This window comes from Podarcis bocagei, assembly GCF_964188305.1.
Source record: "Podarcis bocagei genome assembly, chromosome: 2".
Lineage (NCBI taxonomy): Eukaryota > Metazoa > Chordata > Lepidosauria > Squamata > Lacertidae > Podarcis > Podarcis bocagei.
Window position 1 is genome coordinate 15,972,669 of NC_138126.1, and position 19,623 is coordinate 15,992,291.

Sequence of the window (19,623 nt, forward strand, 5' to 3'; positions counted from 1 at the left end):
ATGGCTATCATATCACCCCTTAACCTCCTCTTCTCCAGGCTAAACATGCCCAGCTCCCTTAGCCGTTCCTCATAAGGCATCGTTTCCAGGCCTTTGACCATTTTGGTTGCCCTCCTCTGGACACGTTCCAGTTTGTCAGTGTCCTTCTTGAATTGTGGTGCCCAGAACTGGACACAGTACTCCAGGTGAGGTCTGACCAGAGCAGAATACAGTGGCATAGCAGTTTGAAAGCACGTCAAAGTGTAAGTAGATAAATAGGTACCGCTCCAGTGGGAAGGTAAATGGCATTTCCGTGCACTGCTCCGGTTCACCAGAAGCGGCTTAGTCATGCTGGCCACATGACCCGGAAGCTGTACGCCGGCTCCCTCGGCCAGTAAAGCGAGATGAGCGCTGCAACCCCAGAGTCGGTCACGACTGGACCTAATGGTCAGGGGTCCCTTTACCTTTTAAGAGTTCAGAACTCTACTAATAACAAAGGCTTTGGACCAAGGATTCCCCTGGATGCTCTATTTGGGGAGCAAGTGCTGGCAGGGCCCCCACCAGCAGAGCTAAGCCTATAGAGCTTTTCATGGGCACACGGGGATGTTTCTGCAGGAAACCCAAATGCTTCCCCAGGCACAAATCCCACATCCCCAGTTGCTCTCTGCCACTGGAGGAGCCAGTGCCACGAAGGATGGGGTTTTCCCCCAGAACATTCTCTTTGTGTTTCATAAGTATCCACCAGTCCTGCCGGGACTCTGGTACTCCCAAGGGATTAACTACGAAGGAGTCATTCTCTGCCAATTTCTACACGTGTGTATTTAAATATAAGCCTTTGATGTAAGAAATGTGTTGCCGGATCAGACCAAGGGCTTATCCTCTGCTTGGAAATATTTTTCTTCCTGCTGTAAGGCTGCATCTCCTCAGAGGTGATCTGCTGGGGGTCCACTGGTCAAAGGCGGGTGAGGCCAGAGTCTTGGATAGAGAAGTGGTGGGCAGAGGCAAAATTTATATTAAATGTTCTGCCCATTTGCGCCCATCACTGCCATGTGATCCTCAGACATTTTGCCCAGAAGTGAACCTTCACCCCTGAGGAGCAACACACCTAGGACCCTCGTACCTACGGGACCGCCTCTCCCGGTATGCCCCATGGAGAGCCACAAGGTCCATTAATAGCAACATCCTAGTGGTCCCGGGCCCCAAGGAAGTTAGATTAGCCTCAACCAGAGCCAGGGCCTTTTCAACACTGGTGGAACACTCTGCCTCATGAGACCAGGGCCCTGCAGGATCTGATTTCTTTCCGCAGGGCCTGTAAGACAGAGTTGTTCCGCCTGGCCTTTGGCTTGGAGCCAATTTGATTCCCTCCCCCCCTTTCTTTTTCCTTTTTCCTTTCTCCTGTGATGAGGCTGCATTTTAATATTTTAATGTTTCAATATTTTAATTGTTGTATTTTAATTTTGTTTTTAAGTTGTATTCATTCAACTTGTTTTTATTATTGCTTGTTAGCTGCCCTGAGCCCGACCTTGGCTGGGGAGGGCGGGGTATAAATAAAAATTATTATTATTATTAACACTGAAAGAGTGCTGGTGCTCTCCTCTCTCATAAAAATCTGCTTGGCCACTGTTGGCAAGAGGATTTTGGGTTACGTTTCCCTTACGTTCACACCACAACAGCAATGATTTGCGTGTGTATCTGCAAAGCTTTCATCTTACCCAGAATGAATAACATTGGCAGCCATTAACTCATTCCAGGATATTAAAACATGCACAGATTTTGAGGGCAAGAAACCCCCAAAACAGTTCTTTCAAATCACATCTGCTGCATTCAGAATGCAAGTCAAACGGTTTTTCAGCATGCTTTGAAAATATCAGTGGGAGGATTTGCCTGGTGTTTCCTTTTTTTTTTTTAAGTAAGTAAAAAATAAATATGTCAGTTTAATGTAAACATTTATTAAATTCTCAGTATCTCATGCATTCCAAATTGTTGCATACTGTGGTTTGTGTGTGGGGGAGAGGTGTTATTTCATTATTTGTATTATACATATGTAATAAAATTAAGCCTTCCCCAAATTGCTACAGAAGGGCTTGTAGGAGAGCAGGAAGGCCCCGCCCCAGCACTGACAAAGTCCATGTCACCGGGGTGAAGATTTTTTTTGGTTCTCAGACTAGAACAGCAAAGGTCAGTGCTGTGATAAAACCAGTGAGATTAAAAAGTGAGTCTTCTTTTGGTGGGTGGGTGTGGTGGTGGCTGTTATTGTTCGGGGGAAGGCACTCTGTTTGTGCTCAGAGGAACTTAATTCGTTTCTTCATTTCTCCTTTGAAATAAAAATTTGAAATTCCTCTGATTTAGACCATGGAACCCCTTGCAACCATAGATCACAAGTTCAAATCCCCACTTGTCCATGAAGCTCAGTGGGTGATGCTTTGGGGCCAGTCACTGCCTCTTTTGCCTGGTGTTTCCATGGCCACTTGGCAGTCCACCCTTCTCACCCCAACTTTTAATTAACTCAAGTACTTTTTATTGTATTGCTCTGTAATTTTCATGCCATTTTATTTTAGCCCGGCTTGGTTGTGCTATTTTTTTTTGATATGAGCTTCTTTAAATAAATTTATAGTGAAAAGGAAGAACACCTTCTTTTCTATAAAGAGCTGAACATACATACACAACTGGGGCTGGTCTTTCTTAAAGAGATATACAAGAGCAAGAAAAACCATTAACACAAGAACAAAAAATGGATTTATGTGCACCTTATAAAAAAATATAATGCAAGAAGTTTTTCTGAACAAACAACTATTCTTTTCAGAGAAAAACGACATAAATTGGAATATTTCTTCTTTCATAATAGTCACACCCAGTAGTTTTAAAGTCAACCCCTCCACCAAAAGAAAATATTGGAGTTGCTTTCCCAAGCAAGACAGCCTTTGGGGCATATAATTTGCACTGAGAAATCCAAGCTGAATTTGGTGGGGATCCATATCGGGAATTACCTGGGAATGGTTGGAAGAGGGGACCATTTTGTCCTGTATTTCGCCCCTCTTTGAGGTGGACCTCCTTCTCAATATTTCTAGAAAGCTACCCAAACGCTTTGTGGGTTTCTCTCAAGTCACTTGAAAACAAACAATACCCCCTTTGCCTCGCTCCCTGTAATAGGCACCTATTGATCAGGTGTGAAATATTTTTGTTCTCCTCGCCTGCACTGTCTTGCCTGCTCTAGGGAGAGAGTGTGAGGCTGGCCTTTTCCTGAAGCCAAAAGAAGGGCAGCAGCAGCTCTCCGCAGAACGAAGCTTCCGTGAAACCAACGAGAGCATTTCCTCTCTCGGCGTCGAAGAAGGCCAATCGCTGCCCGGTGCAGTTCAGAGTCACTCGGATCCTCCGCAGATCCCCATTTAGAGGCAGGTGGTAATGACGGTCGTGGAGAACCCTGTACTGACCTCCCCACCTCCCCATAGCCCAGATCCCTTCCATGGGCGTAAAGCTAAAGGCGCCCTGTCTCTTCACGGTACTTTTGGCAACCCCCACGGCCCATTCTCCCTCATTCCCCACAGTGACCTCCCAGGTGAACCTGCCTGTTCTAAACCCCTCGTGTCCCAGCACAGCAGTCAGTTGTTTGAATCTCTGCGGGTGATCGGGCACCTCTTGGCAAACATCGGCGCACGTCACACTCAGGCAGTCCTCAGACAGAAGGAGCTGGGGGTGAGCTGTGACTGGATCCAGAGTTACTTTTGCTATCAAGGTTTGGGAGAGACAAACAGAAGGGAATAGAATCAGAGCCAGCTGGGTGTGGGATGTAACATAAGCAGTCAAATACAAAGTGTTGGTGCTGACCTTTAAAGCCCTAAATGGCCTCGGCCCAGTATACCTGAAGTAGTGTCTCCACCCCCATCGTTCTGCCCAGACACTGAGGTCCGGCGCCGAGGGCCTTCTGGCGGTTCCCTCACTGCGAGAAGCCAAATTACAGGGAACCAGGCAGAGGGCCTTCTCGGTGGTGGTGTCCGCCCTGTGGAACGCCCTCCCACCAGATGTCAAAGAGAAAAACAACTACCAGACTTTTAGAAGACATCTGAAGGCAGCCCTGTTTAGGGAAGATTTTAATGTTTAATAGGTTATTGTATTCTGTTGGAAGCTGCCCAGAGTGGCTGGGGAAACACAGCCAGATGGGCGGGGTATAAATAAAAAATTATTATTATTGAATTATGGTGCTGGAGGAGACTCTTGAGAGTCCCATGGACTGCAAGAAGATCAAACCGATCCATTCTGAAGGAAATCAGCCCCGAGTGCTCACTGGAAGGACAGATCGTGAAGCTGAGGCTCCAATACTTTGGCCACCTCATGAGAAGAGAAGACTCCCTGGAAAAGACCCTGATGTTGGGAAAGATGGAGGGCACAAGGAGAAGGGGACGACAGAGGACGAGATGGTTGGACAGTGTTCTCGAAGCTACCAGCATGAGTTTGACCAAACTGCAGGAGGCAGCGGAAGACAGGAGTGCCTGGCCTGCTCTGGTCCATGGGGTCACAAAGAGTCGGACACAACTAAACGACTAAACAACAACATCATCATCATCATCATCATCATCATCATTATTATTTTCTGTTTGCCTAGAGTGGACATGCAGGGGAATGTTGGTCCAGCCAGTTGAACTTCCTGTTACACCTGGTCTGGAGCATCCTTCCTTTTTATGTCACCAGGTAGGTGGGCGTGGCCCTTCCAGACCCCACAAAAGTTCCAGTCATGCAGCCTTCCTCTTTTGATGCCTTTTCTCCTCATGGACTGCACTGCTGCCTCTCGGTCAGCAGCACATGGGCCCATCCTTACGAGGACGCGAGCCACACTGTCTCTGTAACTATAAGCTAAAGTCTGCCTTCAGGGATCCAACTGTGAACTGAATGTGAGTAAACTTCTTATTACTTTTAAAAGAAAACTGCTGTGTCTTTATTCTTTTAGGAGGGAATCAAAGGGGCTTACCAGGAATAATAGAACTTAAGAGATTCTAATGAATCTGCAACTAGATTCCTGCTGTGTAAAGAGGGAAATGTACTCTGCTGTATGAATAAACTCACTGAGGTGAGTTAGGAAGGATAATATTGAATCAATATATTCCCTCCTGCGACCCACAACATTCCAAAACTGGGAGAAGGATCAACACTCCCCCCAGCTTTGAAGCTTCCCAGGAATTGCTTTCCTGCCACCCTAAAAATCAGTAGAAGCTCGAGACCGGTGTTTCCCAAACTTGGGTCTCCAGCTGCTTTTGGACTACAACTCCCATCATCCGTAGCTAGCAAGACCAGCGGTCAAGGATGATGGGAATTGTAGTCCCAAAACAACAACAACAGATAGAGACTCAAATTTGGGGAACACTGCTCCAGATGTTACATTAAAGATAGGGACGCTCTTCTTTCTTCCGGAATTTGCCCACATTTGAACAAGCAGATTTCTAGTATAGGGCAGAAAAACACAGCTTCCTGCTAACCATAACCCAGGATTGTTATTGTAAAAAAATAAATATATCATGGCACTTCTGTACAGGCAAGTGAGTAGCCAGCAGCGAACACCCGTTGTATGGTATGGTTTGAGAATAGCGTCAGTGTACAGCTATCGGTCAGTTTTATTCAGCAAGGGACAATTGGGGTGGATCAACACACAGGAAAAAGCCCACTATAAATAAGTCAGAAATGAAATCGTAACAAAAATGTTTAAACCCTATGTGGAAATGCTATAGAAAGATTTTGTGCTCTTGTTTTGCATGTTTATAGTCCGTTCAAATAGATGTATTTTGAATAATGTAGCTGAGTCCAGGGTCTGAGCCTTCAATTTAGAGGCTTTTTTTTTTTTGGTATTTTGTATGTTCCATAACTAGTTTTTTTTGGGCATGGACACTCACCTCAAAACTGCACATTTAAGCAAATGAAAGATGGGATTTAGTAAAGCACATATTTTTTTAAAATGGTAGATTGATGTACTTTTATTAATATTAATGAAGTTTTAAAAAAATTTCAGTACAGTGGTACCTCAGGTTAAGTACTTAATTCGTTCCGGAGGTCCGTACTTAACCTGAAACTGTTCTTAACCTGAAGCACTATTTCTGGGTTAGTGGAGTCTGTAACCTGAAGCATATGTAACCTGAGGTACCACTGTATATCTGCTGTTTGCTGAAGGTTAGGCTGCAATGAACAGTCCTTGCCTGGCTACCTGGAGGAGATATTTACTTGCCGGAAATGACCATTAGAGAGCTGGATGCTGAAGAGTAGCAACCGAGGAGGAAAATTGCTTTCATGCCCTGATTCTGGGCTTCTGAGAGACATCTAGCTGCTCACTATGATTCAAAGTCTTATTTAAAAGCAGGGAGGGGGGAATAAAAAGTTGGCAGAAAACTCCTCCATCATAACTTTCCCACTACTTATAAATAGTCTATTAATGGTTCCGGAGTCCCCCATCCCCGTCCCTCTCCACCAAACTGCAGCGAAATGGAAGCAAGTTCTTTATCAAACCTCAAAGCTTACCTTTCTGCAAATATTTCAGATCAGATGTTAGGGTGTCTGGGGAAGGAAAAGGAAAAGCGATTCAGTACCACACCAGTATGCTTTGAACGCTGACTGGAAATATGAACTGAAGAATAATTCAAAACAATTCTGAAGAAAAAAAAAATATGGGCTGAGGTTGCAGGTGCAATGTTGAGCAGAGCCCATTCCGCTAATGGACAAGGGTTGCCTTCTCAATTGTCCTGGCCCAGGCAATGTTACAAAGGACTTTACTCCTCACCACACTCAGATCTGGACCAAAATCACAGACAGCACAAAATCCTTGCAGCTGTTTCCCCTTACATTTGAATTCCTGTATGACATGGTCCAGAAAGGGGATCACATCACTGAATTCCCAGGCCCTCCAGTGCAAAGCAACAGAAAAAACCACTGGTGTCTCAAATGCCTCTCTCTCCTCAAACCTGAAAACAAAACCAGAAAAAAAAAAAGTTAGCAGCCCTCCATCTGGCCCAGAGTCCTAGACCGCATTACAATTGGAGTAAATTTATTAAATATTTAACGGAGAACTGTAAAAACGTAAAGACACTAGCAGGACTGGAATAATACCTTCAATGTAAAACAGTAGCGATATAAGAATAATGTGCGCGATAAGAATGGGATAAATATAACAATTGCAGGGAGGGAGGGAAGTCAAGTCAAAGGGAACATATGGTAACAATAAGGATTGTTGGAAAAAGAATATGTAAAGAAAATAATAAAAATTTACTTGGGGGGGAAAAAGTCCTAGACCGTATTAAAACAAAATAAATGGAAGGAAGAGGGATGCCCGCTATATTCTAGTTCTTGTTTTAATGGCCTAACTCTGTATAACACACCTTCTGACGTTTGGTATTTCAACTTTGATATTATCCCACCCTTTAAAAAAGTTTTTATTACAGATTTGTCTTACAAAACAAACAAATAGGGAAAAGTACATCTCTTGTACCCACTGTCATTCACAAAGTCTTTTTCACATTTCGTTTAGACGCAGTGGGACACACTGTTGTCGTAGAAATCTTACAGTTGGGGGAAAAAAGAGAAAGGAGCGAGAGATTCTTATTATTTCTGTATTGTTTTTTTCTGTTGCGTAGGGTTTTTTTGTCAGCATCATATGAGTGGGTATTTTTATTTTTTTTAATTTTTATTGAGATTAAGGGGTCCAGAGGTTGGTTGGTTGTGTTTGGAGGCCTCTCAGTTCCTGTCAGAGCTTCCCCCGAGGTTGGTTTAAAACCACAGGCACAAGGAAAGTGACAACAGTCACTCTTCAAAACAGAAACTTAAGGGATGCTAGACAGAACTGCTAGAAATTCCGTCTTAGCTGTGGAAGACTGCCATGTGGGGAGAGAGAACGGCAATCTGAATCGCTACAGCAGCAAGAGGAAGAATAGAAACATGGGTAGGCAAACTAAGGCCCGGGGGCCGGATGCGGCCCAATCACCTTCTCAATCCAGCCCGCGGACGGTCTGGGAATCAGCATGTTGTTACATGAGTAGAATGTGTCCTTTTATTTAAAATGCATCTCTGGGTTGTTTGTGGGGCATAGGAATTCATTCATATATTTCAGCCCCCCACAAGGTCTGAGGGACAGTGGACCGGCCTTTGCTGAAAAAGTGTGCTCACCCCTGAATAGAAAGATTGTTTTAAGGCAGTGGTTTTCAACCAGTGTGCCATGGCACCCTGGGGTGCCTTGAATGATGGACAGGGGTGCCATGGGCAACACTGGCCTCTGTCCCTCTTTCCTTCCCTCCCTCCTCTGATGCCCTCTCATGTCTCCACCTCCCAAAAGCTGTTTGTTGCAGCAGCCGTGGCTGCAAGCTCCCCAAGTAAATAGTGCCTCTGGGGCTGGCCAGGGGGGTGTTTCCCAGTGTCGGGATGCGTCCGGGGAGTTGGGGGCATTTGGCAGCCCCCAGCTGGCTCCAGCCACTGGCCGGCAGCCGGGTGAACTCCGGTTTTCGGAACAGCATCAAAAACTGTGACTCAAGCCTCAGAAGCCTTCAGAAGCTTAAGCACGCAAGCCGGCAGAGATAAGAACTCTTTGCAACGGAAGAGGTGGACAGAGGCCTATGTAAGCATTTTTGCAGCATCAGGAACAAAGGAAAAACATGTCTGCTTCCCTTTGTGTCCAAGCAAACAGCAGTACAGTGGTGCCTCGCAAGACGAAATTAATTCGTTCCGCAAGTTTTTTCTTCTTGTGAGTTTTTCGTCTTGCGAAGCACGGTTTCCCATAGGAATGCATTGAAAATCAATCAATGCGTTCCTATGGAGACCGTCCGGGGACAGAGGGGAAGCGCCGCGCGCCTTCCCCTCTGTCCCCGGACCTGTTTTAAAGCAAGGGAAGGGGCAGCGGGGAGAATCGCTTCTCCCCGTTGCCGCCCCTTGGTTCAAAAGGGGTCCGGGGAGAGAGGGGAAGGCGCGCGCGCCTTCCCCTCTGTCCCCGGAGATTGCGGGGCTGGCAACGGGGAGAAGTGATCTTCTCCCCACCGCCCCTTGCTTCAAAAGAGGTCCGGGGACAGCGGGGAAGACGCGCTGCGCTTCCCCGCTATCCCCGGAGCTTGCGGGGCAAGCTTCGTTTTGCGAAGCAAGCCCATAGGGAAATGTGTCTTGCGAAGCGGCTAAGAAAATGAAAAACTCCTTCGTCTAGCGAGTTTTTCGTTTTCCGAGGCGTTCGTCTTGCGGGGTACCACTGTATAGCAAAAGCAATATACAACAGAAGTTCCCAGCAGACTGTGCTGGAAGTAAACAGACATGTGACATACAACAATCCACACATCTGTTCTAAAGGTGGAATGGAACTATATCCTAACACCCAGGCCCCTGTGGGGCAGTGTGAGGAGGTACCTCTCTTTGGGGCAGGGAGGGCAGCTCAGAGACCAAGGGGCGGCAGTAGTGGCTGCCCAGAGGACTGCCAAGGAGAGGAGGATGAGGGAACGCTCCAGAAGGGAGGGTTTGAAAAGGGGTGAGGGGCTGCCAGCTCTGCAGGCAAGGGGGTGACATAGCTGGGCCCCCAGTAGTTGGTCAAGGGAGCCAAATAGGTTGAGAGCCTCTACTGTAAGGAATGGGAAGGAACACTGATTGTGGGAATGAAAGCAGGGCAGGTTTCTGTCCATTTCTGTCTGTGAAAACCTAGAGGTCAAAGAGACTTAAGAGAACCTGCCGGTCACATTATTCCCAGAAAAAAAAGGCAAAAAGGTTTAGAAGGATATGCATGGGTTCCACTTACCTCTGCCAAAGGCTTCTAATGTTCTGCAAGGAAAAGAGAAAAAGAAAAAGGGAGCTCCGTGCCTGCCCCAGACCAGGCTACAATTTCCACCCAATCCCATGCCCTGAAGGATGAAGTATAAGCACCCAACTAAAATTATGCAGCCCCACAAGATAAACCAACCTCTTTAAAAGAAGCAGGAAAGTTTCACCCTGGGCAGCCTCCCTTTGGCAACGGCAACCTCTGGGAAGCTCAGAAGCGAGGCAGGAATGAGCCACTGGAAGCCATTAGACAACCAACCATGCGCAAAGAGCAGAAAACATCCTATTTGAAGCAGGCGTCTCTACTCTGCATTAAGATGAACAAATTGTCCCTCTTCTTTTTCTTGCTCCGGTCTGCTACAGCCTTGGCTGCCAGCTCTATCAACTGCCCCCTTTCGCTTCCTACGTAGCTGCAGGCGCACAAGGATTTGGAGCCAGCCTTGCACCGCAAAGGGGTCTGGCTTGCTTGCTTCCCAGACTCACCTGCAGGACTTCACTGGTTGGCCTCTGAAGCTTGGCTTCCATCTCCAGGATGAGAGTTTCAAGGGGTATGAGATCCCTGGAGAGCCTGTCCAGGTGCTCCTCCCTTTTCCTTGCAATCTCCTCCTCCAGCTCTTGCATTTTCTCCAGCAGAAGGTCCTCTTGTTCCTCCAAGAACTGGTGCAGTTGACTGAACTTGGCTATGGCCTTTCCCTTCTCTCCCTCTATGTGCTCCTAGAACAAGCAGGTGGGGCAAAGCGAGAGAAGCCAAGGAGGGCATTTTTAGGAATACAGACGGTCTTTGCAGCGTCAAGAGGGAGGATGAGAAGGTCTCTTCTGAATTGCCCCAAATACCACATCAGGTTTTAGCAGGGAAGGAGTTTGCTGGAGAATACAGGGGCCATTCCTACAGGAGACCAGGCCTTTCCAAGAGGAGCAGAGCTGACTTGCATCTTCAGGCCAGCCGTCCCCAACCTTAGATCCACAAAGAGTGTTCTACTCCAGATCCCATCATTTCCAAGCAACAAGGCCCACAGTCATGGATAATGGGACCTGTAGTCCCAGAGCATCTGAGATCCCAAGGGGTAGAATTAATGCTACCTTACTACCAACATTCCATCTTGCTAGCTGCAATGATCTCTTCTCTCTTCCCAGTGTGTGCTGTTCTCCTGACACCAGGGAGGCATTTTTTTTTGGGGGGGGGGGAAGGAAAGAGGAAGGCCCATTACACAAGTGAGCTATATCCTTGTGCAGGGCTTCCAATGATGGGGCAAGTTGAATCTTGCCAAGTTTTGGAAAAGCAGCTTTTTATTGTTTTGTTAAAAGGATATATATTATAATACCTACGGGACCGCCTCTCCCGGTATGCCCCAAGGTCCATAAATAGCAACACCCTAGTGGTCCCGGGTCCTAAGGAAGTTAGATTAGCTTCAACCAGAGCCAGGGCCTTTTCAACTCTGGCTCCGGCCTGGTGGAACGCTCTGCCTCATGAGACCAGGGCCCTGCAGGATCTGATTTCTTTTCGCAGGGCCTGTAAGACAGAGTTGTTCCGCCTGGCCTTTGGCTTGGAGCCAATTTGATTCCCTCCCCTTCTTTCTTTTTTCTTTTCTTTTCTCCTCCTGCGATGAGGTTTCAATATTTTAATGTTGTATTTTAATTTTGTTTTTAAGTTGTATTCATTCACCTTCTTTTTATTATTGCTTGTTAGCTGCCCTGAGCCCAGGGGAGGGCGGGGTATAAATAAAAATTATTATTATTAGTATTAATATCACAAAGACAATAATAATTAATAATAATAATAATAATACCCCACACATCCGGCTGGGATGCAAAACAATTATATGGGTGAAATAATAAATGACCAAGGGATAGATCAGTTTGGTAGAACATGAGACTCTTAATCTTGGACACAGGTTCGAGCCCACATTGGGAAAAGATTCCTGCATTGTAACCAGACTAGATGACCCACATACAAGTATACCTACATATGCTAGATATAACCTGCTTCAGGAAAAGCTGCTTCAGACCCTTCTGCTTTTAATATTTGTTGCCCCCCCAAAAGCCCGATCCTACATCTCATTCATTTCTCAGCCCTGCTGATGCTTACAAGCAACTGTCGCCTTTCAATTTCTGTTTGTGCTTTAAAGGTCAGAAGTCTTTCTCTCTCCGTCCTCAAAATCGGCAAGCAACTGCTGATCTGTTCCTGCAAAAGAAGAAGCAGATTTTTTTGGGGGGGGGGGTGTTCTTCCTCTTAGCGGTTTACTTTCTTCTTTCTTTGGCAATCACCCGCAACTGAGTAAGACTGTCTTCCATAAACACGGTTTTAACAATGAGTCCGTAAGTGACTGTGGAGGCCAATTCTGGACCCACATGTCCTTCCACAGTAGGGACATTGGTTTCTGGGCGGGAGTTGAACACGGTGAGAGTTTGCCAAGCGTGCCTTCCACTTAGCACGTTTCTCCCTTGCATCCTGAGTTCGAGTGTCTTCAAAGCCCACGACACCTTTGGTAAAGGCTGTTCTCCAACTGGAGCGCTCGCAGGCCAGTGTTTCCCAGTTGTCAGTGTTTATACTATATTTTTTTTAGCTTTGCCTTGAGAGTCTTTAAACCTCTTTTGTTGACCACCAGCATTACGCTTTCCATTTTTAAGTTTGGAATAGAGTAGTTGCTTTGGAAGACAATCATCAATCATCCGCACAACATGACCAGTCCAACTGGTATACTTTATATACCCATAAAAACAAGACAGGTGGAGCAGATGTGAGGACTGCATCGCCTGTCACGGTGTTGGTGAACCAAATTCCCATTGCCCATGCTTGCTGGGGCTGATGGAAGCTGTAGTTCAGCCACCCCTGGAGGACTAAAGATTCCCCACACCTGATTCGAAGTGCAGCCGAATCAGAGGCTCACTCCCTGAAGGTTATTCCTATGCCTTCCAAGTCCGAATCTTTATCCCACTGTACGCTTACAAGCAGGGAAGCGGATGGCGCTTTGGGTTAAACCACAGAGCCTAGGATTTGCCAATAAGAAGGTTGGAGGTTCGAATCCCCACGACGGGGTGAGCTCCCGATGCTCAGTCCCTGCTCCTGCCAACCTAGCAGTTCGAAAGCACGTCAAAGTGCAAGTAGATAGGTACCACTCCAGCAGGAAGGTAAACGGCGTTTCCATGCGCTGCTCTGGTTCGCCAGAAGCGGCTTAGTCATGCTGGCCACATGACCTGGAAGCTGTACGCCGGCTCCCTCAGCCAGTAAAGTGAGATGAGCGCCGCAACCCCAGAGTCGGCCACGACTGGACCTAATGGTCAGGGGTCCCTTTGCCTTTTACCTTTACGCTTACAGCACATTGAATAGATTTACGGGTAGAGTTCAGGGTTCAAGCCCGCCCCTTCCTGAACGATGCTCTGGATCATTCCCATCCACCACCCACTCTTACCTTGTATACCTGGGCGGCTTCTTCCGCGGAGACCACTTTGTGGCCCCTATGCTCTTGGGAACTGGCACATTCCCCGCAGAAGGGGACTTGGTCGTCCTCGCAGAACAAGTCCCACGGCTGCCGATGCCTCTGGCATTCCAAGTCCCGTTGTTCTCGAGCCTCTCTCTCGGCGGACGCTTCCCAGTCCTTGAGTATTTCAGCGAGGTTCGAGAGAGACCTGTTGGGCCTGAAGGTTCTCTCGACAGTCCTTCTGCACTCGGGGCACCTGGCATTTGCGCCAGGCTGCTCCCAGCACCTCCTGATGCATGTTTGGCAGAAGCTGTGCCCACAGTTTAGCAGCACTGGGCTGGTGAAATAGCAGAGGCAGATGGGGCAGGTAGCTACGCACCGGCACCGCTTCATGGAGTTTCCGTCACCCATGGGCTGAACGTTTGGCAGACATGCAGCGCCACTTCAAACTGAAACAGGGTACATCAAAAGGAAACACCTTATGAGTGAGTTAATAAAGGGCATGTTGCAATAAACTGCTTTGAGGTTCTCTGTCGACTAAGCGATAGATATCTATATAGCGATGAGCACTTCTTTACCAACGACAGTTGTACGATTATAATAGCCCGGGTGAAGAATTTAGAAGAATTTTATTATTACGGTCAAAGACCAATTCCGGGTCACTTACAATATCAGGAAAATCATAAAACACAACAGGGATACATTGAATTGCAATTCAGATATAGCAGCAGTTAAAAAAATATATTAAATCTTGGTGACTAAAATATAACCTAAATATAACTAAAATAAAACCTAAAATTATCATTTAAAAGCTTAATCTTTTTGGTAGTACAGCTTGTTCCCTACGTTTTGTGGCAGTCGCACAGAATTTGGCCACCCTTAGCGTGATCTCTAGATCCTTGTCCTCTACCAGGAGTTTTAGACATTGAAGTTTGGACCCACTGAAGTTTGGCCCAGGTGTAGCTCTGTGGTAGGCTGCAGATCAACAGGTGTAGCTTTGTGGTAGGGCTGGAGTTCAACAGGTCAGGTATTTTTGGGCTGTGATTCCTGCATTGCATGGAGTTGGAGCAGATGATCCTGGGGTCCCTTCCAACTCTACAAATCGAGGGTTCTATAATTGGCATGAATGGTACTTGCAGGTAGGTGCAATAACAGACCAACACGAACAGCAGCCTTTTCAAGAGGCTAGTAGTTAACAGTTTCATACTGCTAGGGGGCCGCAGTATGTCTGCCTGGAAGTGATGTCCGGGGGGAATTCCTGCAAGGCGGCAGTTTGTCCTGGATCTTTGGCAAGCAAACCAAGAAATCACGTTTTAATGTTAAAAAAAAAAGTTCCGCAATTTGGGGGGTTTCCTTAGAAAAACAAAAACTCTTTCGGGGTGTCCTGATTTTTATTTTTTGAAATACAGTACAGTGGTACCTCAGGTTAAGTACTTAATTTGTTCCGGAGGTCTGTTCTTAACTTGAAACTGTTCTTAACCTGAAGCACCACTTTAGCTAATGGGGCCTCCTGCTGCCGCCGGAGCACGATTTCTGTTCTCATCCTGAAGCAAAGTTCTTAACCCGAGGTACTATTTCTGGGTTAGCGGAGTCTGTAACCTGAAGCGTATGTAACCTGAAGCATATGTAACCCGAGGTACCACTGTATGGCAACCCTACATACTTCCTACAGAGAACTGAGCTTCTCTTCCTCTGCAGCTAACATGGGTCACCTCCACACTATATTTAAAGCACATTTTTAACACTTGGCAGAGCTGTAGCAGGGGGGTGGGGTGGCTAGCCGGGTTTTGTTTTGGCTCAGGTGAAATTTCCAAAGGGCTGCCACTGAGGCACACAGCCTGTGTGTGTGCGCGCACGCTAAACTGGGTCTTTGACCCGTGTGAAATAAAGAGTTTGGATTTGATATCCCGCTTTATCACTACCCGAAGGAGTCTCAAAGCTGCTAACATTCTCCTTTCCCTTCCTCCCCCACAACAAACACTCTGTGAGGTGAGTGGGGCCGAGAGACTTCAGAGAAGTGTGACTGGCCCAAGGTCACCCAGCAGCTGCATGTGGAGGAGCGGGGAAGTGAACCCGGTTCCCCAGATTACGAGTCCAGTGCTCTTAACCACCACATCACACTGGTCTAGTTTCACCCCTGCCACTTGGTGTAAATCATGGTTTCCCCCCTCCCAAAAAAAAGACCCCCCAGAAACTTTGGAACAGCAGTTTACCCCTCACATATCTCCAGTTGCCAGCAGCCCATACTAGTAATGTTTATGGGTTTATTTACAAGGTTGAGAGAACACAAACCCTCTAGTGACCGCCTTGATACATTATGTGAAGTGCTATTATTCATTGTGCAGGAAGCTGTACATTGTCAGGCCATTGGTCCTCCTAACTCAATATTGTCAACCTAGAAATGCCAAAGGTTGGATTTGGGAGCTTCTGTACAAAAAAGCAAAGGCTCCACCACTGAGGAAAGGGGTAGGAAGAGCTACCATCATGTAACCATCTTATTTTGAGAAATAAAATATCTCTACACCCGCATGGGCGGGAATAAAGCTGAGCTGCAAAGCATCTCCAACACTTAATCTGGAGCCCTTCGGATAGTTGTGGGTTTGCTTTTTACATTTTCACCACACCCTTATCCCCAAAAGTCCCGTCCCCCCCAGGCAGCCAACTGCAAAGCCCTCACCTGGCGGAGGTGAGCAAGCTGACTCAGCTTGGATCTAAGCCACGAGAGACGCCACCGGCATTGAAAGGGAAGAGCCGAAAGCAGCGAAATCAAATTACCCGCCAAGAACTCGGGCAGCTTCGAAACTCAAAGCCGCCGCCCTTCTAACAAGCGGGACGCGTTTTGAATGGACAAACTGCGGGGCGGGGCAACCTGCAGCCAATCAGCGGCTCTTGGAATGCTCACCCGCGGACACGCCCCCGTTCCTTGGTCCTGCGGGAGGAGTTCCGCCGATTAGCAGAAAATTAAAGCCGGAAAGTGAGTTCTTAGCTACTAACGCCGTTTCCCGCGTTGTTGCAAAATCGCGGCGGGTGGGATTTGCAGCCAAAGGGGTATGCAAAATGACGAGCGTTTAGTCTGCTGTGGGACGATGGCAAAATCGGAGCAAGCCTAATTCTGTGGCTTGCTTCTTTTGCAGCTGCGCCTGGAGGCACGTGGAGCTTTCTCCTTAATTTTGCAAAACCCGACACGGTGTGGGGAAGCCAACAGTGCATTAGGGCTGCACGTTGGCAACATGTCACGTGGCTTTTTCTGCTAAAGTGGTCCCTGCCCTCAAGTTCACAATTTTTTAAAAAAGCCAACAGCCCACACAACACAAAAGGAAAAAGGAATGTGAGGGAGGAAGGACAAACAAGCGCAAGTTGTATATATTCCCTTGCAGCTAAGACTGCAAGCATCATGTTATGCTGTATTTCTGTTGATCTGCTATTACTTTTTATGGTGTCTTAGAGGATATGCCGATATGATTGACATTAAGCAAAACAGGCTCTATCTACATATGTAAATAAACCTTCACAAATCAGCCATTAAAAATGGTAACACGCCGGGAGGCACTTAGTGGGGCGGCATTTCAGTCTCCCGGTCACTCACGTAACAGACTCGAAAGGTGCCTTAATCAACAATTAGGTTTCAAAGGCAGTCTTGATATCCCGCTTAGGCATTTTCACCTCTTTTGCAGATTCCATTACCGGGTGGGGAGTGTCTCCCCCTCCTCCTGATTGAATCTACTTTTCTCTTGACCAGACGCCCTTTTCATTTGCACAGGAACTCACGTGTCTTCCTCTTACACCGCTGGGCCTTCTTGCCCCACCCTTGACTTTCTTACAACATCTGGAGGACACCTAGGAGTCTTGGTTGACCACAAACCTGACATGAGCCAACAGTGTGACGCGGCAGCTAAAAAAGCCAATGCAATTCTGGGCTGCATCAATAGGAGTATAGCATCTAGATCAAGGGAAGTAATAGTGCCACTGTATTCTGCTCTGGTCAGACCACACCTGGAGTACTGTGTCCAGTTCTGGGCACCACAATTCAAGAAGGACACTGACAAACTGGAACGTGTCCAGAGGAGGGCAACCAAAATGGTCAAAGGCCTGGAAACGATGCCTTATGAGGAACGGCTAAGGGAGCTGGGCATGTTTAGCCTGGAGAAGAGGAGGTTAAGGGGTGATATGATAGCCATGTTCAAATATATAAAAGGATGTCACATAGAGGAGGGAGAAAGGTTGTTTTCTGCTGCTCCAGAGAAGCGGACACGGAGCAATGGATCCAAACTACAAGAAAGAAGATTCCACCTAAACATTAGGAAGAACTTCCTGACAGTAAGAGCTGTTCGACAGTGGAATTTGCTGCCAAGGAGTGTGGTGGAGTCTCCTACTTTGGAGGTCTTTAAGCAGAGGCTTGACAACCATATGTCAGGAGTGCTCTGATGGTGTTTCCTGCTTGGCAGGGGGTTGGACTCGATGGCCCTTGTGGTCTCTTCCAACTCTATGATTCTATGATTCTATGATTCTATGATTCTACCACACAAGCTGTCCCTGGGCTAAGGTGTTAACAGAGGTAACAAAGAGAGCTATGCCTCTGGAACTCTCTCTGGCATTTTCTAGCAAAATCTCCCTCTGCTGCCAGTCCGAGTAGGCAATTGTCAGTGTGCGCGCAGCTTCTTTATATTCTTTGCATGTTTCACTCAAAAGTAAAGGTAAAGGTAAAGGGACCCCTGACCATTAGGTCCAGTCGTGACCGACTCTGGGGTTGCGGCGCTCATCTCGCTTTATTGGCCAAGGGAGCCGGCGTACAACTTCCGGGTCATGTGGCCAGCATGACTAAGCCGCTTCTGGCGAACCAGAGCAGCACACGGAAACGGCGTTTACCTTCCAACCGGAGTGGTACCTATTTATCTGCTTGCAGTTTGATGTGCTTTTGAACTGCTAGGTTGGCAGGAGCAGGGATCGAGCAACGGGAGCTCACCCCGTCGTGGGGATTCGAACCGTCAACCTTCTGATCGGCAAGTCCTAGGCAATGTGTTTTAACCCACAGCGCCACCTGCGCCCCTTACTCAGAAGTAAGCCTCGCTAAATGCTCCAATACCCGCCCTCCCCCATAAAATGTGCATAGGGTTGCAACGCTGAGCAAGTTTACGCAGAAGTAATCCTTAAAAAGCAGAGACATCACCTTGCAGACAAAGGTCAGTATAGTAAAAGCTATGGTTTTCCCAGTAGTGATGTATGGAAGTGAGAGCTGGACCATAAAGAAGGCTGATCGCCGAAGAATTGATGCTTTTGAATTATGATGCTGGAGGAGACTCTTGAGAGTCCCGTGGACTGCAAGAAGTCCTATCCATTCTGAAGGAAATCAGCCCTGAGTGCTCACTGGAAGGACAGATCGTGAAGCTGAGGCTCCAAGACTTTGGCCACCTCATGAGAAGAGAAGACTCCCTGGAAAAGACCCTGATGTTGGGAAAGATGGAGGGCCCAAGAAGGGGACGACAGAGGACGAGATGGTTGGATAGTGTTCTCGAAGCTACCAGCATGAGTTTGACCGAAATGCGGGAGGCAGTGGAAGACAGGAGTGCCTGGCGTGCTCTGGTCCAGGGGGTCACGAAGAGTCGGACACGACTAAACAAACAACAACAAGCCTCGCTAAATTCTCCAATACCCGCCCTCCCCCATGAAATGTGCATAGGGTTGCAACACTGGGCTGGGCGAGTTTACGCAGAGTAATCTTCAGTGGTGGGACGCGGGTGGTGCTGTGGGTTAAACCACAGAGCCTAGGACTTGCCGATCAGTTGGAGGTTCGAATCCCCGCGACGGGGTGAGCTCCTGTTGCTCGGTCCCTGCTCCTGCCAACCTAGCAGTTTGAAAGCATGTCAAAGTGCAAGTAGATAAATAGGTACCACTCTGGCGGCAAGGTAAACAGTGTTTCCGTGTGTTGCTTTGGTTCGCCAGAAGCGGCTTAGTCATGCTGGCCACATGACCCGGAAGCTGTACGCCGGCTCCCTCAGCCAATAAAACGAGATGAGCGCCACAACCCCAGAGTCAGTCATGACTGGACCTAATGGTCAGGGGTCCCTTTACCTAATCTTCAGTGAGTTCAGTGGGAGATGTCAGCATGGATTGTCGGAGCGCACCTTCTTCCTTAAGAAGTCAGCTCGAAAGTACACAGCATGCATCAGGAATAGGATTTTTCTCCATTCCCGATTTGCACCCCTAGGTCGATTCCTACATGTGCTTTCTAGCTTTCCCGCGCGTTTGGTTATTTCAGCTGGAGGTAACGACAGCGTCGGGGCAGCCGATATAAATTGCTGGGTTAGGTTCTCACCTTAACCCCGCAGCCACGTTGGCCTCCAGCCCCGCGCGCGAAGACTCCACATCCGAGCCGGAAGTCGAGTTGCGAGGGATTACTCTCCCTTCGGCTTTGGCTCTATTGTGACGATCGGCCGCATTCCATACATGGAACAGGGAGGCGGAGCTTTCC

General features: G+C 47.6%; 1 protein-coding gene across 2 annotated transcripts; it reads right to left on the reverse strand.

Annotated features, from left to right (window-relative positions):
- Positions 1 to 3,010: 3,010 nt before the first annotated feature.
- On the reverse strand, positions 3,011 to 19,555 carry LOC308580820 (zinc finger protein RFP-like). 2 transcript variants are annotated; one of them, XM_081183013.1, is made up of 8 exons: positions 19,468 to 19,555; positions 13,146 to 13,603; positions 11,822 to 11,917; positions 10,219 to 10,449; positions 9,716 to 9,738; positions 6,799 to 6,917; positions 6,478 to 6,513; positions 3,011 to 3,704 (listed from the first exon to the last, which is right to left on the reverse strand). In XM_081183013.1, exons 2-8 carry the CDS (start codon positions 13,563 to 13,565, stop codon positions 3,190 to 3,192), a joined length of 1,440 nt encoding a protein of 479 aa, XP_081039139.1. In that variant the 5' UTR covers positions 13,566 to 13,603; positions 19,468 to 19,555; the 3' UTR covers positions 3,011 to 3,189. The 2 variants fall into 2 exon arrangements, with proteins under 2 accessions (XP_081039139.1, XP_081039140.1); XM_081183014.1 differs by lacking the exon at positions 19,468 to 19,555 and adding an exon at positions 15,832 to 15,975.
- Positions 19,556 to 19,623: the final 68 nt, after the last annotated feature.